Raw genomic sequence first — 22369 nt, forward strand, 5'->3', positions numbered from 1 at the left:
AACCAAGTGGCAGGTACAGAGCGGTTTCTCGGTGAGCCTGTTTACGTGCGACACAGACAGCCACACATGTGGGGACAATCATGGCTAGTGGAGATGTGCTCGGTGTTCTGGAAGAGTGTGTAAAGAAAATAAATGCCAACACAGCACAGCCAGAAAACTTCCTCGGGTAAGTGTTTGTTGTTTGCGTTGAGTAATTTTTTTTAAATCTTTTGAAGAAGCTGTTAAATATTTTTATAAATTCGCTCCAGCTAGCTGAAGCTAACTGTAGCGTTAGCACAGCATTAACACATTTACCTGACAACACGTTTATACGTCGAGGTTTTGGTAAGATATAAATGATTAGGCGAGTTTCTCCTTTTTGCTTCATGTAGAAACATTTAGTCGCTTTATGTTCCTAAAATCAGCTGGCTCACGCATTTGGGGATTGCTACACCTTTAAACAGATCTTCATGGTATGAGCGTATCCAACTGCAGTAACATTTATGCTCATAAAATAAAAGTTAGGTCATTGCTGTAAGCTGTCTGTAGAGCTACGTAAAAAAAAATAAAGAAAAGAAAACAAAGATGATGTGCTTGTAATAACTGACGTGTGTTAGACTACCAACTGCTGTGACACACCAGATGTTTATTCATTGCATATCATGTTTGTCAATCCTGATTTAGACTCAGAAAGTCCACACCTGTTAGAAAATGTAAAACTTCAAATGTCTTGAATGAAGTAAATATCTAGTACGGTATATGCATTTGTGCACACAAGTCTGTGTTACCGTATTTCAAATGGGGGTTAAGACCCCTCACCAAACGGGAGACAACTTGTATGAATAAAGTGGTGGAGAAGCCCTACTGAATTTCCACAATCAGACAGGGAAGTTTTTCCCAACAGAACAGGACTGATTCCACAGGTTTGCCATAGACGGCACATCTCAAAGCCCAGTAGTCAAAAAAGGCCTGAGCTCTTGGTGCTGGAGCTGCTTAAGCAGTTTAACAAATAAGCACAATGCTGTTTTGGTGTGGGAGGCCTGGATCTCTCACTCACACACACACACACACACACACACACACAGAGCACAGCTTTTTCTTGAGGAGCCCAAAAGTCGGCGTAATACAGGAAAATTGTTAATCAATCCCAAATTGTGGCATTTCATTGCTTTTTGGAGTGGCAACTGTAGTAATTTATGTCGAATGCTACTGCTGCAGTCATAAAAATATGATTTTCTGTATCAAATTTTCACTTCATTCTGAGCTACTGAAACAAGAGAAGAAAATTGCTGAAAAGTGGCAAAACGTGCACTTCTAGACTGTATGTGGTATAGTAGTGATCTTAGAGCCAGCCCAAAACCACAGGCCACATCATCCCATGGCAACTAAATCAATAATTTGAAGGATGAAACAGTCCCATGGGGCAAGTTGCTGCCCCAAGTGGAAGAGTTTAAGCATGAATGAGGGGAGGAGGAGACTGGCAGATGGATTGAAGCGGCATCAGCAGTGATGCGGATAGTCTGTCGGTTTGTTGTGGTGAAGAGAGAGCTGAGCCTAAAAATGAAGTTTGGATTACCGATCGATTTACATTCCTGCCCTCACTTATGGTCACGAGCTCTGGGCAGTGACCGAAAGAACGAGGTCACGGATGTGATTGGACCCATCTGGATAAGCTGCAAGAGGTGGTGAGGGAAGTCTTCTCTGATTAGACTGCTGCCCCTGCGACCTGAACCCAGATAAGCGGTAGAAGATGTATGGATGAAATGTAGTGGTTTTGTTTTTGTACCAACACATTAACAAATAAACCACAGACTTTCATCCAATTCAGTTATTTAATAAAAACAACAACAACAAATTTCCCCCCCAATATCGCATCATAAGACATACCCGACTAATTCTGTGTCTTTTCATCTTTGCAGCCTTCAAGATGAAGTGGCAACAGACTTTACCTCCATCACTAAGACTCTGTATGACCTCCACAAAGCTCAGGAACCTGGACATTATACAGGAAGCCCGCTAGCTCAGCTGGTTGTGGAAAATTTTGATGAAGAACAGATTTGGCAGGAGCTAGAGCTGCAGAACAAAGCCGTACTGAAACACTTTAAAAACACCATAGACGAAGCTTTAGCAGATGAGACGTTAACTGTGCTGGAGGAAGAGGAGCAGGAAGAGAGTGGTCAAGAAGAAGAAGGAGCATCAGCAGATAATGATGACGATGAAGAAGAAGAGGAGGAGGAACAAGAATTGGAACCACCGAGACGGACAAAGAAAATGGCTGTGGAGGAAGACGATAACACAGAGGATGACTCTGATTTGGATTTTGATGTGGATGCTCTGGAGAAAAAAGAGAAACAGAAGAAGGATACAGGAAGGAAGGCATCCAAAGCAAAAGTGGTGCCCTCTGAGGTTGATGATAAGTTCTTTAAACTGTCAGAGATGGAGGCATTTTTGGATGATATGGACAAGCGCGAGGGAAAGGAGGATGAAGATGACGTAGACTATTTTCAGGATCTGCCCTCAGATGAGGATGATGATCTTGACCTAGAGCAAATCATTTCCACCAAAAAGCAAAAGAAAAATACTGTATGTAACTTATCACACATTTTCCACTCATTTTTTTTGCCTCCCAATAGTTCAAACTACAGCAAATATGTTGATTGTTCTTTATACCGACAGGTGAAGAGCTCCAGGAATCTCAAGTACAAGGACTTCTTTGACGCCGTGGACAGCGAACCCGCTAAAACAGACGACCCGTCAGATGGAGAGGATGACAGCGTGGATGAAAGCCAGGAGGAAGGTGAAGAAGTAATAGATGACGACTATGATGGCGAAGAGGAGGGTGATGATGAGTAAGTGCAATCAAAAATTATAAAACGTGCAGTTATGTGTGGGAGAAGTCAATTTCACCATGTTCGTGTCTGCACTTTGGCAGGGAAGAGGAGAGGGGTCAGTCTAGGTCGTCTCATAAGAAAGTGACCTTTAATCTCTCGGATGATGAAGACAGCGAGGGAGAGGATGTGGAGGACATTTTGGGAGGAAAAGCCAAAGGCTCAGCCAAGTCTGAAGCAAAATCATCGTTTGAGAAACGGCAAGAAAAGGTAAATGAAATGCAACTGAAACGAGGTTTTAGATGTCTCTGGTTTGATTAACATATCCAACACAGCAAGTTGGAGCAAGTTTTTTAATTTGATTCCAATTTATCCCTGTTTGACTTAAGAGGATGCAGCTGTAAGCCCTCCAGAATAATAAAAAGCAAAATAAAGTGTTAAATCACAAGAGGACTGAGGGTGTGCTCACACTAAGTGTGGTTGTCTTGTATCGTGCTTGCTCTTTCATGCACGTAAAACTCTTAAAAGTGCTCTTGTAGAGCACAGTTCATAATTCTAGGATGCATGTGTCCTCTCACATGTGTTATAGATGTATTTAAAAGGCCCCATTAAACTTGCATTCTTTTGAATGGCCCCCAGGTGGCATAGTTGTGGTTGCAGAAAGACTTAAAATCCTATTCAAGTCTACAAGTAAATGAACCTCTGTAAACACTTTGCTGATTAATTTTGGTCATTGTGTTTGTCAGAAAGGAGAATTATCCAGGTTATGCTCATTGGCTTGTGATTGACAGCTTATTAGGCGATTTACTTGTGGTTTCACAGTCAGATCCACCCCTCATCTCATCTGGTTTTAAAACACCGAGATGGCAAGGGTGAAAACTCTCATTTCGAGGTATCAGGAGTTCAGAAACCAGTGAATGATGATGTAGTAGTTGCATCCATCTGTATCAGGCCTGAGTTGAACTAAACAGTGGGGAGCAGCGATCACACTTGACGAATGAACTAGAATTTGGGGGTTCAGGCACGATACTGATTGCTTTGTGTGAGTACACTCTTTAAATCTGCCGGAGTGCTAATACCACTTTTTGTTTGTTTGTTTATTTGTTTTGAAATCATAAATTTCAGATTCTTGCACTATAGGTGATCCTATAGTGTAAATTTCCCAACGTATCACATTAGTGAACGGCGTCCTTCACTCTTGTTGGTAGTTGCTTCAGAGTGGAGATTAGTTTAACTCCTTACCTGCCTCCTTCGATTGAATGTCTCACCTGTACCTGAAGGAGCACAGATCATGGGTACCCAACATTGACCCAACAGGGCTGATTTTTAGTTCACTGTTGGTGACTGTGCAATCCTGCATTTGCTGTAACCTGCAGATGTCCCAGAAGATTGAAGAGCTAGAGAAAGCAGCTTTAGCAGAGAAACCCTGGCAGCTGTCCGGAGAAGTAACTGCACAGACCCGTCCTGAAAACAGCATGCTGGAGGAAGACGTGGCGTTTGAGCAGACGTCCAGGACGGGTTAGTGACCACCCAGCACCTCCCAAACTCCCACTCTGTTTGTGCATGCTTTAGTTTGAATAATTAATAGCAGCCTTATTATGTCAAATCATAGAGTAAAATTTCTCATTTGTTTTTTCAGCCCCTGCAATCACAGAAGAAACTACACTACAGCTGGAAGACATCATCAAACAGAGAATTAAAGACCAAGTTAGTAACAGTAACCAGTATTTTTTTATTATTATTATTCATTTTTTATATTATTATAATGAATAACCTAGTTACTTATACTTGTGTTTCTGGAAGGCTTTCGATGACGTGGTTCGCAAAGAGAAGCCTAAGGAGGAGGTGTTTGAGTACAAGAAGAGGCTCACGTTGGACCATGAGAAGAGCAAGCAGAGTTTAGCAGAAATCTATGAGCAAGAATATCTCAAGCAGAATCAGGTTTGACTTTTTTTCTTGTTTTCATTAGAACTTTGACACATATGAAGCATTTCCTCAAATATTCATTGTATTATTATTATCATCTTTTGTAATTTCAGCAAAAAACGGAGGAGGAGGAGAACCCAGCCCATGTAGAAATTCAGAAGCTTATGGACACACTCTTCCTAAAGTTAGATGCTCTTTCCAACTTCCACTTCACACCTAAGCCGGTGAGTTTTTCCTGCTAGCAGTGACTAAAACTAGATACTCTGCAGTTTCTCAGGTGCATGGTTCTTTAAAAACCTGTCCCAACGTGATTGTAGTCTTTAATTTAAGCTGTAATTATCGTTGGATAAACTGAATGTATATTTACACAGTGCTGTACTGTGAAAGGTAAAAGGTTTCTGATTCATTTTGTATTCATGTTTGCTTTTGTCCATAGCCCGTTCCTGAGGTCAAAGTGGTGTCTAATTTGCCATCCATTACAATGGAGGAGGTGGCTCCTGTCAGCACTAGTGATGCTACGCTACTCGCACCAGAAGAAATCAAGGTTAGTCTTCAATCCATGTACAGAAGTCCATTATTTTCATATGAGGATTTTGTCTAACAATCCTCTCCTCCAACCAAAGGAGAAGAACAAAGCGGGAGATTTGCTGGGAGCGACAGAGAAGACATCAACAGACAAGAAACGTGAGAGGCGCAACAAAAAGAAGGTTAAGCGATTGAAGATCAAAGAGAAGGAAAAGAAACAGAAACTTAAAGAGGCCAATAAAACAGAGGAGAACAAAAAGCCATCGAAGGCTCAAGTGACAGAAACCCTCAAGAAAGTCACAAAAGGAGGCAAAGCGACGATACTCAAGGTGAGTGCCTGATCTCGCTTCACTCTGCTGCTCTCGGTAGGAAGTCGTCATCAACCTGCTCAGAGTTCTGTCAGATCAACGTTATAAATGTTTGGAAGTGCTTTAAAGATGCACACAGGAGAAAGTAATCATTATTCATATGATACAACTAAGTCTAAATATCACTAAACACCAATGTGATGCTTTTTTTTTTTTTTTTTTTTAAACAAAGGAAATTAAAGGATTTTAAGTGTGCCTTCTAGTCAGAAAAATACGGTACTGAAAAAGTTATTGTGCTTAAGGTGCTTCGCTGACATCATCTGAGAGGTTCTACCCTTGACTACCTCAGATTGGTTTAGACCATGATTTGGGCTCAATGTTGTCTGCTGTTGGCCACACAGAGACTTTCAGAGATGTGGAGACTTTTTTTTTTTTTTTTTAGTAACTCGAACGCCTGGTCGCACCGGTGCGACCTAGGATGTTTTTTTTAGTCACACCATTGAGAAATTAGGTCACATTTGCGACCAAATTGGTCACACTCTACAGCCCTGTTTCATGTTGTTTATAACCAGCCACGCAACCATCTGTGTGATGCAGCAGAAATCAAGACTCATCAGACGAGACAACATTTTTACAATGTTCTGTGGTTCAATTTTCTTGAGCCTCTGAAAACTGCAGCCTCAGTTTCATGTCCGTACCGGAGCAGCACCCAGTGTGATCTTCTGCTGCTTCAAAGTTCAACGAGTTGTGCGTTCAGAGATGCTCTTCTGCATACCTTAAGCCCCTTTTTCCATTAGTATCTACATGGATCGACTTGCCACTGTTCGCCACGACTTGATTGGGATCGACTGGTTTTCCAATACAATAGAGTACCACCTAATGTGTGTGGTCATTGTCATAGCAACATGGCCAAGCATCCCGTGATTAGTTTGAGACGTGAACCCTACAACAAAGGTGGATGTTGAGGCAAGAATATACCTGCTACTCGGTCTATGGCTTTCCGTCAGACTCGGGAGGCACCGGCATTATTTGTAGCCATTTCCCTCCTAGCTGGGTTTAAAAAATGGCAGTTTTGATTTTCATGAATGAGATAATCTAATGACTCATGGAGTGACCCCCTGACAGGCCAATCGGTGGCATGTAGTCTGACGACGTCACACTTAAACTGTGGCGAACTGTTGCGAGTCGATCTGAGTAGCTACCAGTGGAAACGGGGCTTTAGTGGTAGCGAGCAGTTCTGTGAGTTACTGTTGCCTTCCTACCAGTTCGTTATCCTCTTACATCAACATGCCATTTTCACACATGGAACTACTGCTGACTGGATATTTTGATCTTATTCGGACCATTCTCTGTAATACTAGACATTGTTTGGGGAAAATCCCAGTAGATCAGCAGCTTCAGAATATTCTCAGAGTCAACGACTGTGTCACGTTCAAAGTCACCGGTGTTCCTCATTCTGATGCACAGTTTGAACTTCAGCAGGTTGTGCTCTATGGATTAACTCATGTTTTAACTATGTAGTGCCATCACAGACTGGGTAATCTATTTTTAGCAAACAATTAGTCAGCCTTTTCCACTTCTCAGACACACCACACCTTTAAGGAAGGCTTTTGTTGTAAACATTACACAAATTCCTACTTTATGCTGCAGATGTTCCTGAGGTGACTTGACTAACCAAGTGTTCCTGTTTCAGGACGAGGGGAAGGACAAGGCTCTGCGGTCCTCTCAAGCGTTCTTTTCTCAGCTGCAGGACCAGGTCAAAAGTCAGATCAAAAGCGCAAAGGACCAGCCTTCAAAGAAGAAGAAGAAAAACAAAGAGGTTTCTGTTAGCAAACTCAAGTTATAATAGCTGTGATGGTTTGTTAGGGATTAGCAATGATTTATTGTATATATTTTTATGAAAATGCAAAATAAATGTTATGTCTGAAATTCTTGTAACATTTTGATTAAAAATAATCAGGATTACAGATGTGCTGGTGCTCTGTTTGGTTTTTGCTCATTTCCCATATCCCTCTGTATGAATAGAGACTCCACCACATGGCTTTAGACGGTCCTCTGAATATTAAGCCATTTTCTAAGGGAGTCTTATCTCTTTACACTCTTATAAAATGTAAGCTAGTGATCCTCTGAATCATTCTGGGCAGACAACAACTGGGTATTGTACTCACTCTGTAGTGTGGGAACTATGCAAATAATATAAAATAGCCTCTAAACCTTGAATAAAGTAGGTACTTCTCTCACTAATGCATATTAATTGATATCTTTTTGTAAAGACTGTATTTATAGATCAAAGACATGTAATTTCCCAGACTGGAAACGATCAATTTCACAGTGAAAAGCAGCTCTTCATTTTATTTTATTTCAAAAGTGGAATTCAAGTACAGGGAGTGCAGAATTATTAGGCAAGTTGTATTTTTGAGGAATAATGTTATTATTGAACAACAACCATGTTCTCAATGAACCCAAAAAACTCATTAATATCAAAGCTGAATGTTTTTGGAAGTAGTTTTTAGTTTGTTTTTAGTTTTAGCTATTTTAGGGGGATATCTGTGTGTGCAGGTGACTATTACTGTGCATAATTATTAGGCAACTTAACAAAAAACAAATATATACCCATTTCAATTATTTATTTTTACCAGTGACACCAATATAACATCTCCACATTCACAAATATACATTTCTGACATTCAAAAACAAAAATCAGCGACCAATATAGCCACCTTTCTTTGCAAGGACACTCAAAAGCCTGCCATCCATGGATTCTGTCAGTGTTTTGATCTGTTCACCATCAACATTGCGTGCAGCAGCAACCACAGCCTCCCAGACACTGTTCAGAGAGGTGTACTGTTTTCCCTCCTTGTAAATCTCACATTTGATGATGGACCACAGGTTCTCAATGGGGCTCAGATCAGGTGAACAAGGTGGCCATGTCATTAGTTTCTCTTCTTTTATACCCTTTCTTGCCAGCCACGCTGTGGAGTACTTGGACGCGTGTGATGGAGCATTGTCCTGCATGAAAATCATGTTTTTCTTGAAGGATGCAGACTTCTTCCTGTACCACTGCTTGAAGAAGGTGTCTTCCAGAAACTGGCAGTAGGACTGGGAGTTGAGCTTGGCTCCATCCTCAACCCGAAAAGGCCCCACAAGCTCATCTTTGATGATACCAGCCCAAACCAGTACTCCACCTCCACCTTGCTGGCGTCTGAGTCGGACTGGAGCTCTCTGCCCTTTACCAATCCAGCCACGGGCCCATCCATCTGGCCCATCAAGACTCACTCTCATTTCATCAGTCCATAAAACCTTAGAAAAACCAGTCTTGAGATATTTCTTGGCCCAGTCTTGGTTTCAGCTTGTGTGTCTTGTTCAGTGGTGGTCGTCTTTCAGCCTTTCTTACCTTGGCCATGTCTCTGAGTATTGCACACCTTGTGCTTTTGGGCACTCCAGTGATGTTGCAGCTCTGAAATATGGCCAAACTGGTGGCAAGTGGCATCTTGGCAGCTGCATGCTTGACTTTTCTCGGTTCATGGGCAGTTATTTGGCGCCTTGGTTTTTCCACACGCTTCTTGCGACCCTGTTGACTATTTTGAATGAAACACTTGATTGTTCGATGATCACGCTTCAGAAGCTTTGCAATTTTGAGACTGCTGCATCCCTCTGCAAGATATCTCACTATTTTTGACTTTTCTGAGCCTGTCAAGTCCTTCTTTTGACCCATTTTGCCAAAGGAAAGGACGTTACCTAATAATTATGCAAACCTGATATAGGGTGTTGATGTCATTAGACCACACCCCTTCTCATTACAGAGATGCACATCACCTAATATGCTTAATTGGTAGTAGGCTTTCGAGTCTATACAGCTTGGGGTAAGACAACATGCATGAAGAGGATGATGTGGACAAAATACTCATCCATCCTCATCCGCTTTGTCCGGGGCCGGGTCGCGAGGGCAGCAGCCTAAGCAAAGAGGCCCAGACCTCCCTCTCCCCAGCCACCTCCTCCAGCTTATCCGGGGGAACACCAAGGCGTTCCCAGGCCAGCCGAGAGATATAATCTCTCCAGCGTGTCCTGGGTCTGCCCCGGGGCCTCCTCCCGGTGGGACATGCCTGGAACACCTCACCCAGGAGGCGCCCAGGGGGCATCCTTGTCAGATCCCCGAACCACCTCAGCTGGCTCCTTTCGATGTGGAGCAGCAGCTGCTCTACTCTGAGCCCCTCCCGGATGGCCGAACTTCTCACCCTATCTCTAAGGGAGAGGCCAGCCACCCTTCGGAGGAAGCTCATTTCTGCCGCTTGTATCCGCGATCTCGTTCTTTCGGTCACTACCCACAGCTCGTGGCCATAGGTGAGGGTAGGGACGTAGGTCGACCGGTAAATTGAGAGCTTCGCTTTTACACTCAGCTCCCTCTTCACCACGACGGACCGGTGCAGCGTCCGCATTACTGCAGCTGCAGCCCCAATCCGTCTGTCGATCTCCGGCTCCCTTCTCCCATCACTCGCGAACAAGACCCCGAGATACTTGAACTCCTCCACTTGGGGCAGGAACTCATCCCCGACCCGGAGTGGGCACTCCACCCTTTTCCGGCTGAGAACCATGGCCTCAGATTTGGAGGTGCTGATCCTCATTCCCGCTGCTTCGCACTCGGCTGCGAACCGTTCCAGTGCGAGCTGGAGGCCCTCACCCGATGAAGCCAACAGAACCACATCATCTGCAAAAATCAGAGATGAGATTCTGAGGCCACCAAAGCGAAAGCCCTCCGCCACTTGGCTGCGCCTAGAAATCCTGTCCATAAAAATTATGAACAGAACCGGAGACAAAGGGCAGCCCTGGCGGAGCCCATCACCCACCGGGAACGAGTCCGACTTATTGCCGGCAATGCGAACCAAGCTCTTGCAACGGTTGTATAGGGATCGAATGGCCCGTAGCAATGGGCCAGACACCCCATATTCCCGCAACACCTCCCACAGGACACCCCGAGGGACACGGTCGAATGCCTTCTCCAAGTCCACAAAACACATGTAGACTGGTTGGGCAAACTCCCATGCACCCTCAAGTATCCTGGAGAGGATAAAGAGCTGGTCCAGTGTTCCGCGACCAGGACGAAAACCGCATTGTTCCTCCTGTATCCGAGGTTCGACTAACGGACGAACTCTCCTTTCCAGCACAAAATACTCATTTGCCTAATAATTCTGCACTCCCTGTATATTGATCATTTTAATTATTAACCAATCATGTCTGTAGATTAGTCTGTGTATTTTTAACATGTTTGTAGTTGTTTCGGCTTCCCAGTTATTTATTTCATTTAAATCTATGGTACAATGTTTACTTGGATACTTAATTTTGAGGTTTATTTCATTTAATTTATGCTGTGATAAACCACAGATTTGAAACAGACTGCTTCATCTTGATAATATATTCATACCCCCTAGTCCCCAAACCCACCTTTGTCCCCCCCTAATTTTATCAACTGGGTTATCCCACAATTAAATTATTTCAAGCAAAGGAAAAAAACAAACAAACATTGTAATTAGCCTCCACCTAACTTAACCTCTGTTAACTATTAACTTTTGGAGTTTTCTGTGTTAGGTAGCATTTAAACTGATTGGTTTACCCTGTACTGTGGACAGCTGCGGTATTTCTAAAATAGCATACAAACTGTTTTATTTATCTATAAGAAGAAGTATTAGGGCCATATTTAAAGAAAAAAAAAGGAAAAAGTAACGTCATCGGCTGACAACTGGGTCACACCTGCACCTGTGATTGACGCTCCTTTGATTCGGACAGCAACCCCGCCCCTGGGTTATTCCCCATGACGTCACTGGAGATAATCACGGAAGTGAAGTGAGCGACGAAACAAGACTCAAATAAGTTGGTGTGTGCGCTCGACTCGTATTTACAGGTAAGCTTCTGGCTTTTTTTTTTAACCTGTTAAACTATTTCGAAACTATCTGAATTCTTAAAGTCTTTCAGTGTATTTGACTTGGTTTTGTTGACGTTAAACGACGGAGCTAGGTCGGTAGCTAGCACAAACGATAACAGAAGACTGCTAACAAAGCAAAGGCTGTAGCTAGCAGATTTGTTCACACAAGCACCGGCTCGGGTTTTTAAAAATGAATGATTGTAATGTTAATGGATAAAACGGTACTGGACACGATAAGACGGTATCGTTTAAAGTAGCATGGTTGGCCTTCTTGTTACCTGTTCTCGGCGTCAAGCTAAAGCTAATGTTTTGAGTCGTTGGTAGTTTAATACTTTGTGTTGGTAACTAACTTATGTTTATTCCTGACCTTGTTTACGTGTGTGTGTTTGTGTTGTGTTTCGCGTGAATGTGCGGAGTCATTGTGTTACGATGGGTTGGTCATGCTCACATGATTGAGTGACTCACTGGATCAGAGATGGTAAGTTAGATGGGCTCCATAGGTCGTCTTCACTTATTTCCCCTCTCCTCTCTCCTGTCCAAAGGCTGTCCGTCATCATGCTGGGAGGAGGTTTCAAATCAGAGAGGCTGAGAGTCAATCTCCGACTGGTCATCAACCGACTCAAACTCCTTGAGAAAAAGAAAAGTGAGTCACTGTGCTGCTCTCCAATAGCTGAAGTGGCTCTTTATTTGTAAAGTAGTTCTAATGTTTTTTTTTTTCCTTTTCCCATATTGCCAAATTTAATATAAAGCTGAGCTTGCTCAGAAGGCCAGGAAAGAGATTGCAGATTACCTGTCATCAGGTAAGGATGAGCGGGCACGGATCCGTGTGGAGCACATCATCAGAGAGGACTATCTGGTTGAAGCCATGGAGATCTTAGAGCTTTACTGTGACCTGCTGTTGACTCGCTTTGGCCTCATTCAGTCCATGAAGTGAGTACTGAGCATTGTAAATTCCTTACCTTCAGTGTCCGTCCTCGTTAACACGGTTGCTGTTTATCCATTATTAGAGAACTAGATCCAGGCTTACAGGAAGCAGTGTCCACTCTCATCTGGGCAGCTCCTCGTCTGCAGTCAGAGGTGTCTGAGCTAAAAATTGTAAGTTCTATCTAAAAATTTGTCTCCAGTGATAATAAACACTTGGTATTTACATCTATTCCTTTCAAGTCAGTATTGACAATCTTGTTTCTAAAATCTTCTTTCAGGTGTCTGAACAGCTGTGTGCAAAATATAGCAAGGAGTACGGCAAGCTATGCAGGACAAACCAGATTGGCACAGTCAACGACAGGGTAATTTTTTTTCCCCAGTGACTGTCCACAAGCTTGTATAGGAATGTATGAACCTTTTGTCTAGTGTGCTCTTAGCGACATCTAATCAAATATCTGATTTCAGCTGATGCACAAACTGAGTGTTGAGGCTCCTCCCAAGATCTTGGTCGAGCGCTACTTGATAGAGATCGCAAAGAACTACAATGTCCCCTATGAACCTGACGCCATGGTCCGGGTAAGCAGCAAAGAATCTGTTGTTACTCAATGTGAAAGTTGGAAATTTTGCCCTCTGTTTGTTTATTTACCATCCGCTACTTCTCCGGATAGCCCGAGGTGTGTACTGGGGAGGAGGCAGACCTGATTGATGTCGACAATGACAGGAAGTTTGGAGGAGGAGGTGGTGGAGGATTCACAGCTCCTCTAGCTCCTGGAATCCATATGCCTATGCCCATGCCTATGGCTATGCCAATGCCAACAGCTTTCAACTATCCACCTCCCAATGGAGCTGTAAGAGTTTCCTTTTAAAGACGATGATTTAGTTGAATAATATTGTGTTGCTTTTTACTTTCTGTTACAGATTTAACGTGAACATTTCACTGATATTAAAACAAAAACACTTTTTTTAACTTTGCCTTGTAATGACATGCAGATAATGTTATGCTCATTTTCAGGATATTGCTACATGTGTATCTGGATGGAATTTTGTTTTTGGTTCTCAGAACATCTAAAGAAATTAGCAAATTGTTACTACTGGCAGTGACCCCTCAGCTTTTCATCCATTTCTGAAAGGCATAGATGGCATGGAGCATTTACAGCACTTGTTCTAAAAAAAAGTATATTTTGTTACATTTTAACAGTATGAAAAGTCCTTCACAGCTGCTTCTGACTTTTGAAGCATGTTGTTTTGAGGACAATTTAATGGCAGTAAGATCACCAGGATGAAATAGATTCTAGTTTGTTGTATTTACTCTGTATGAGAACTATACACTATATTGATAAAAGTACTGGGCTACCTACACCTATTGGAATCAATCAAGACCCATATCATGAAGCTCCTGGCACGCAGTTTTTGGGCTGATGTTAATGCCAGATGTTAGAACTCTATAGTTATTGAGTCAGCAGTCTTAGTGACTCATTTAACAGCCTGACTTGTTAACCTGGTAACATTGTATTACAGTACCTGTTCAGTGACAGTGAATGACCCATTCATTCATAAATGTTCACAAAAGGGGTATGGCCCAATACTTTTGACCTTGTAGTGTAATATGTACTACCTTCCTCAAACTTGTTTGACTTTTTTCTTTTTTTTTTTCTTTTTTTTTTTTTTTTTTTTGCTTACCCCCAGGAACCGTTTCATGCACCCGTTGGAACCTACAACAGCTTCCAGCCCCCCATGGGAGGAGGGCAGCCACCTCAGTTGCCCACTTCTCCCCCTACATACGAGTCTGTAAGTCTGTACGACTGAACCCTTCCCCTCCATCCATGCCCCCTTCATGTTTCCAAAGACGGACAGGGCAGGGAACCACTCAGGGAAGAACTGTTTATTCGGCTTGCTTACAGTTCTGCCTGTCCTCCATACTTTAACATTATTTCTCAGAGTAGGCCCAGATTCAGGTTCATCTGCACGGATGTAGGTAGCTTGAAATTGGCCAACTTTAACCTACTAACTATGACCTGATCAGCTTTTCTTAGCGGGACTGAAAGAAGCGATAACTGAGGCCCTTTACCAAAAATCATGTTTAGTGTTGCACACTAAAGGTGATGGTTTCCATTTTTCTTTTCTTTTTTTGTTTTTTGGTTTGTTTTTGCATCTGCCTTTTATAAATGAAGTATTAATCAAAATCTTATTAATACTAACAAATATATGTATATATTTGTTTTTGTTTTTAAATATGGGGATGAGTTCATCACGAACACATTTGTTTGTTTCAGATTGACGACCTAACTGAAAAACCTTCTGTTCCTTCCCAGGGCGTAGGTGAGTTCTGTCAACAATCAGCAGCACTTAAATGATGAGAGGGGAATAGTTTGTTTTCTTATTGTCAGCGAATCAACTGAAATAACTATAACCCACATTGTGCCAGTTAGTCTTGAATAGCATTTAAATCTTTTAACTCTACCCACATGAAATAATTTTTTAAAACATTTCATATATATACGTAACTCTTTGACAAAATTATCTTGTAATTTATTGTGCAAATTGAGCATTATTAGCATGCCAGTGTGCTTGTTGGAAGCAGATTTGCTGCTTTGATGTGTATTTGCTGCAGAAGGATGGTGAGGCTCATACTAATGAAAGCAAAGGTTACAGAGTGCAGCTCACAGGTGGGGGAGGTCTGTGGAACAGACCTCGTTTGTTTATTTATTTTAATCTGTCTTGTTTGCAGTAGATTTTAACAAGGTGGGAAAATAAAGTAGGGTAGGACTTAAGTTATCCTTAAAATGCTCACCTGCCAAACATTTTCCTAAATAATTAATGCCTGTTACTCTCCAGGTCCCGCTCCTTCGGCTCAGATTTATGACAACAACGCTCTTCCAGAACTCCCATCTGTTCCTGACACACTCCCAACATCCTCCTTGGGCAGAAGCAACACCACCTCGGATGACATTGACTTTGATGATTTGACGCGGCGCTTTGAGGAGCTGAAGAAGAAGACCTAAATGCTTTAACCTGATATACATAAACAGGCCTGTGTCACCTACACAGCTCAGAACAGGAAATAGGAATTGTTCAAGGCTCTGAATCAGATTTGGGTAGCTCTCCTCCCTCTTTCTTGGTGAAGTAATTTTACACAAATATTAAACATACATGTAATCTATTACCTCATTTATATAGCTGTGACCAGCTAATGAGAGAGAGTACTTTTTAGCGCCACATGTTTTAATTTCTTCTATTTGGCACGTTGGATAAAATCTTAAACAATCATGCGGGTATTCACCCCTTCTCGCTCCTTATTTAAAATCGCACTGAAGTTTAACCTTTTCCATTTGTCTGTGTGGTAATTAATATGTTCACATTTAGATCTTAAGTGTTGATTTTTCTGAAGGTTTTGGGTTTGATTGATATTTATAGTACATGCCTTTATTCTACTTTGGACACACTGTCGCTGTGATCTTTGCCACTGTGTCGCTCAGTCCCGTCTCAGACCAGTTTGACAGGTATAGCGGGCTGCGCCACCTCTGTGGCGAACAAGCTTTTACGCATTAAAATCACCATTTAGTTTCCAAAGTGAGGCTCCAACAGTAGTGAGGTTTTTCTCAGCTGTACCGGGACACATAGAAGCCATATTTTCAGTGTGTTACGCAGTTTTTCTCACTGTGGGATTGTTAAATACTCATTATTACCGAGGTTCTCAAACTTCAAGGTGTATTTGTATCAGAAAAATAGTATGGTTTCAAACCTTTTCCGTTTGAGGGCGATGGGACACAGATGTAAAATGACAACATGTATGGAAATCTGTAATTTAATACACTTACAGCAATATAGGTAGACTTATGTACATGAATGATTTAACTGTATAGGAAAAGGAGTTTGGCAACCGGGAGTTGTTCAATATTTGACAAATCTGTTTTATATACACTATCTCCAAATAAAGTTTTCTTTTTGCCCTTTTGAATTTCAGTTTTACAAAATACCTGCACTTTTTTTATGACTGCACAAACAAATTTGCAATTAAAATCCTGGCAGGCAAAAGCAGCCAGCCAGCAAACTGATTTGATTAGATGTAAAGTTTGAGAGCAGAGGAAAAAGTTCGTGCCATTGTGATCTTGTGCATGGGTCTTGTACTGTATGTTCACCACTCCATTTGCCTTACCTTTCACCTCTCATCTGAGGCCTTGCCAGTCTGTTTTAGGATTAAGCATCTGTTATCCACCAAGACTGGACACATAATGCGTTTTTCAGTTTCTAATTGACCTTATTTGCGTTACACTCCACAGATTCTGAGTTTTAATTTGCTTGATAGATTAAAAAAAATCTGTACAGGCATTAGAGGTAGATGTTTCTAATTATTGTAATAAGTGTAGTGAGAGGTTTTTGTTATTGTTCCTGTAACCTGACTACACCGGGCTCTGCTTGCATGGCAAATAGACGGTGGCCTTGAATAATATGACTCAGCGCTTTGAAAAGCTTCCCCACTGGGTTATACGTGCAGTTAATTAATAGTTTTACATGAGCTGGGAAAAAACGGAGAGATAATTAACCCTACAGAACTGTGATCTGCTCACTGTCTTTTCTATGTTCGATTGTTCTTTCATGTTAAACTTTAAGACACAAAATAGTGTCTTGTTGCAAAAAATAGTTCCCCTCCCCCCAAACAATGTATACTACAATAACAATTTAATAAAAGACTATTTGGAACTGGAAAGCTTGTAAGGTCTGCACATAATTTTCCATCAGTTTTTCTTTTTAAAAACAACCTGTAATGCTCAATGGTAACCAGCAGAGGTCGCTAATATTAAGGGAAAGCTCTGAAAGGGAAATAATTTTTTCAATTATGTAAAACATACTGTGATTTAAGTTAATGTGAAACTAACCTCTTTACATAATGGATCCTTTCAGTTATCGCAACATAGTCTTGCATCAAGTCATAGTTGACTCATTTTCTGTTTGACACTTGTGATCAATACAGGTGTGAGTTAAGAGCGGCTCAATCATGTGAAAACTCATCCTGTTAAGTTTTAGTGATCATTTGGCTTTGGACAGTCTCCTCTTTGTTCTTTCTTTGAGTTTCTAAAAGTAGGATGAGAGGCAGAGCCTTCAGGTATCAGGCCTCACTCCAGCTCTCAGTTTGGATTTGGGAGAGAGATTAGGCTTAAAATTTTACTTTTTCCTAAAGCTCATGTTTTCTCTTTCATAGTTTGTTTTATCTGTGTCTCCCTATCATCTCCTTTTTTCCTTTTCTCTTTTCCCTCCCTGAGCCTGGTTATCCTGGATGTTTCTTCCTGTTGAAAGGGAGTTCTTCCTCCCCACTGTTGCCTAGTCCTAATTATAGGCTTGTTGTTGGTTTTCTATCTAATATTGTAGGATCTTTACTTTACAATATAAAATGCCTTGAGGTTGCTGTAGTTTTGAATTGGTATGAGATGAATTTCTTGAGTCTTGTAGTCTGTGGTCACACCGTTTTACACACTTGTGATAATATTTGTGTTTTTCTGTGTGATTGAGCCGACTGTTTTTTAAACTGGGCCCTGTTTCAGGAAGCCGGGTTAGTGGAAAAACTGAGTAAGTATACCCTGAGTTAACGAAAACTCTGGGTTTTCGGTTTCACAAAGCGAGTTCAGCTGCAGCCTGAGTGAGTCACTATGACGACACACTCCGTGAAGCTAACCTGCCCCCTAGCAGGTTTACTACAACTAACCCTGACTGTCTCCGCCCCTTTGTCGGAAACCTGACAGTAGGAAGTGTCGGACATGGCGTGCCACTTCCTTGAAGAGCCAGTAGATCGTGAAGCCCAAATTCTCCGCAGAGCTCTCCGCCGGGAGAGAGTGATCAGAGCGCGTTTGGACATTTTATCATTTCCTGATGATTTTCTGTGCGAACGTTACCGTTTCTCAGCACAATCTATAATTTATTTGGATAACATCCTCAGGCCATATATTACGCATGTGACACATCGCGGACATGCTCTCAGTTCATTGCATATTATTTGTATTGCACTTCGGTTTCTTGCAAACGGGAGCTTTCTGTATAATATTGGTGACGCTGAGCACGTTTCCAAGGCTACCGTCTGTCGGGCAGTCAGGAATGTTACAGTTGCACTGAAACGTCTCCTGTACTCGTCTGTGGTGTTCCCCGGTCATAGACCCACAAGATTCATCAAAGAGGGATGCCACAAAATTGCAGGTATCAGGATGACCAAAACTTAATGTATGATGTGGTGATACTTGGACTACTACTTAAATTGCACATTTATTTTCAGGGTTCCCAGGCGTGATTGGCTGTACAGATGGCACTCACATTCCAATCATTGCTCCTTCAGTAAATGAAGGAGACTATGTGAACAGGAAGTCTTTCCACAGCATTAATGTACAGGTACATAGTTCCCTGTAGCATGTCAAACTAACAAATTATTTCATTATAGTAATGGATGCTAATTTGTGTTCTCTGCACTGTGAAGATCATATGTGATGCTGCCAACATTATCACAAATGTGGAAGCCAAGTGGCCAGGCTCTGTCCATGACTCACAAATATTCCGTGAATGTACATTGAGCACAAAATTTGGACATGGTGAGTTGAGAATACTTTAAAATATATAAAGACCAATTGCTTCAGGGACATTTGAACTGAAGTGTACCCTTCTGTCTTAGGAGAGTTCACTGGCTACTTGCTTGGTGATAGGGGGTATCCATGTTTACCCTATTTGCTTACCCCTTACCCTGACCCTGAACCGGGCCCACAGCAGCGATATAATCTGGCTAATTGCAGGACAAGAGCCAGAATTGAAATGACTATCGGAATGCTTAAGGCCCGGTTCCAGTGCCTGCAAAGACTCAGGGTCACCCCAGAAAGGGCATGTGACATTATTGTGGCATGTGTGATTCTTCACAACATTGCCACAATTAGAGGAGAACACTGTCCTTCTGAACCAAACATCAGCAGTGATCCAAACCATGAACATCCTGACCCTCCCACGGACATACAAGATGGAAGAGCAGTCAGAGACACCATATGTCACAATCATTTCTTTTGACCCATCACCTCAACATGTTGAAAGAAGAATAAACAGATTTTTTGTTCAACTGGCTTTATTGGTCGCCTGTATTTCCTGTACACAAAGTATTAAAAGATGTAAACCTCATAAAGTGTCTCTGTTGCTTCCTCCTCTGTAACAGCTGTCAATGTTTCTTCATTATTTTCCTGTAGTAAAGAAATAGACAACATTGCTGTTCTACTGTAAACTCATATAATCTGTGGAGTATTACTCACAACTGCATGTTGGTCTGGCTCAACAGGAGGCTGCACCAGATGCAGTACACCACCACCATCAACTGATAGAATATGAGGTTTATACAGGTCACTTATAACTTACAAGGGACCAAATGGCAATTAACAAACATACCAAGCACCTTACACTTCATTGTCATTATGCTCTCAAAGACAACCAAGACTGAGGGAAGGCAAAATCAGTCGGAAAATAACTTCACTACAAAATAATCCATTATGGTAAAGAGTTTATCAAATGAATGAGTAGCACTGCAAAGGTGACTGTGAAGAAAGGATGTATGCACATCATGTATTATTTTGAATTTACCCCCTATGTAGGCACTTGTGTCTTGCGGGGTTATTGCCTCAGAGGATGTCCCCGCAGAGATGCCTTCAGCCACAGGGCGCCCACTGTTTTGGCTGAGGGCCAACTGCTCAGCCTCTGTGAGTGGTGGTGGTGGAGGACCCCCACCTGTTTTTCGGGCCTCCGCTTTTTTTCTGTTGGCTATAACGGGCCACATTTGAGCATACAGAGTAAGCAAATATGTACTTGTAATGTGCTCAGATAATTTCAATAAGTGCTTACAGAAAGAAAATTAATGTAGCCTCTAACTGCAATTGATTTACATGGGACAAACAGACCAAGCACTATGGCTCATAATACAATTACACCTTACCTGTTTGGACTATATTTTTATATTTCATTTTTACTTGCTGCCAGGAACGTTTGGGGCCTGTTGGGTTGCACCTGCGCTCACATCACATCACAAAATAAAATGTATAAAATAACAAATAAAATAACATATGATAAAATAACGTGTTAAATGGGTGGAAATCCCTCGATCAATGTTTAAATTAACACTCACGCATTGACTCTGTCGGCTATGTTTTGCCATGCATGCTTTTGCAGCTGAGGCTGTGTTACTTTTTTCCGCGGAATTTGCATGTTATCGGCATATGCTGCCATCAGAATTTCGGCCTCAAGCGCTGTGAAATACATTGATCACGCCTTCTTTCCCTCCGTCTCCATGGTGACTCGCTTAATCTGTGCTCCGCTTATCAGGGCTTTATGTATCCTCGTCCGCGCGCTTCACTTGGGGTTAAAGCAACTCCGCGTTGACTGAACTAATTGTTATCAGCCTTTCTGAAACGGAATATTCCGAGTTGGACAGTTCGGGGTTACTCAACCGTGAGTGTCGTTTTTCACTCTGAGTTTTCCAAACCGGCTTCCTGAAACAGGGCCCTGGTGTCCAAAAAAGACTCGAGAGTTCTGTTTCCAAGGGTTGGGATGCTGTTGAGATGAGTAGATCCCAACAAACTAAATGCGGGAGTGTGTTTGTAAATAGTAAGTGGACTGCTTCTTATATAGCACTTCACAATTCACACTCTGACGAACGCATCAGAAGCAACCTGGGGGTCAATGTTTTGGCCCACGATACTTTGGCATGTAGACTGGAGCAGCCAGCCACTGAACTCCCAACCTTTAGTGGACAATCTGCTCCACCTCCTGAGCCTCAGCCAGGGAAAATGTGGATGAACGTGTGTGGGAAGTACTAAAGCTGGGAGGTAGTTAATTTCTTTTTTTTATATTGAACTTATAAAATCATACATACAAAATTTGCAAGAGGTTTAGCAGTAATCATGCAAAGGTCTCAAATACCACCTTTTGGTTCCGCTTTCCAGGGTAATCTGGTGTGATAGTCTTTGTGCACTGATTATTTTACTAATGCAATGACTGTTAATTGTTATGTAAGCTGCTGGTCATCTCTGGGATTCACTAGGGATGCATACACAGATCAGCACATCTCTTTTTGACCTGAGTTCAATTTTATAAATCATTTAAACATTAAACATCAACTAAGCAACTGCAGATTTTACCAGAGAGCTGTTTATTGAAATTCACACATATAATACTACTGTATGACACCAGTGAATAAATAGTTTAAATCATTTGTGATTAAGCACAGAAGATCTAAGACAGGACAATCAGCTGTCTGAAGAACAGCTTGTATTCCCAAACCAAAAGCACAAACTTGAATGAGATCTGTTACATAAGCCTTTTAAACTGAGGACTGAATGAATCTCAAAGATGCAGCCAAGAGTGATAAAGAGGCATGAAACACACTTTCAGAATCAATTACAGTGACAGGAGTAAAATGAAAAATGTAATCAATTAATCATTAGCTCCCAGATGGGCAGCAACATAAAAGCACCTTCGCACTATTTCACACAACTTCATTTACAGCTATTAACCGTTAGAATCATAGGGAAGCATTTAAACAGAAAGCTGTGTTAAAGTTACTGAAAAATAATTCTTTGCAGGTTTTTTTCTGTTGAAATTTCTCTTCTATTTCTCCTGGATCACTACTTTATTGGATAAAAGACAGCTTTTTTCACACTCGATGATAATAGTTCTTAACGTGTTTACATATGTCTGAATCTGTATATGTGTTTTGCACTAGCATTAAATGAATGTATCAACAGTTTTTTTAAAAAGGAAAAAAAATCTCTTTTTCTCATACGTAATCCTGGTGAATTTCACATACAAGAACAGTTATTTAATTGCCCATTATTATGACTCACAACTTCAAAAAGATTCTCATAGGCACTGGAACCTCTGTACACATACAAAACACCATGACGTGTAATGCAACTCTATATCCAGAAAGTAAAACTTACAATAAGTGCAAAAGA

The 22369-nt window shown here is 41.6% G+C and overlaps 2 protein-coding genes across 2 annotated transcripts; both read left to right on the forward strand.

Annotated features, from left to right (window-relative positions):
- The first annotated feature begins 40 nt into the window (after positions 1–40).
- Positions 41–7433, forward strand: mphosph10 (M-phase phosphoprotein 10 (U3 small nucleolar ribonucleoprotein)). Its single transcript, XM_085355435.1, has 11 exons — positions 41–166; positions 1899–2562; positions 2656–2828; positions 2912–3077; positions 4184–4325; positions 4447–4514; positions 4611–4748; positions 4847–4957; positions 5170–5277; positions 5357–5587; positions 7260–7433. The coding sequence occupies exons 1-11, from the start codon at positions 81–83 to the stop codon at positions 7410–7412; spliced, it is 2040 nt and encodes a 679-aa protein (XP_085211561.1). The 5' UTR covers positions 41–80; the 3' UTR covers positions 7413–7433.
- A 3954-nt stretch (positions 7434–11387) lies between these two features.
- Positions 11388–17108, forward strand: ist1 (IST1 factor associated with ESCRT-III). The gene is made up of 10 exons (XM_085355454.1): positions 11388–11462; positions 12026–12126; positions 12233–12413; positions 12491–12578; positions 12686–12769; positions 12873–12983; positions 13076–13255; positions 14094–14195; positions 14681–14726; positions 15243–17108. The coding sequence occupies exons 2-10, from the start codon at positions 12039–12041 to the stop codon at positions 15407–15409; spliced, it is 1047 nt and encodes a 348-aa protein (XP_085211580.1). The 5' UTR covers positions 11388–11462; positions 12026–12038; the 3' UTR covers positions 15410–17108.
- The last annotated feature ends 5261 nt before the right edge of the window (positions 17109–22369 follow it).

This window comes from Diplotaxodon limnothrissa, linkage group LG1, assembly GCF_057381915.1.
Source record: "Diplotaxodon limnothrissa isolate DT_005_m linkage group LG1, D_limnothrissa_male_GT1.1, whole genome shotgun sequence".
NCBI classification, from domain to species: domain Eukaryota; kingdom Metazoa; phylum Chordata; class Actinopteri; order Cichliformes; family Cichlidae; genus Diplotaxodon; species Diplotaxodon limnothrissa.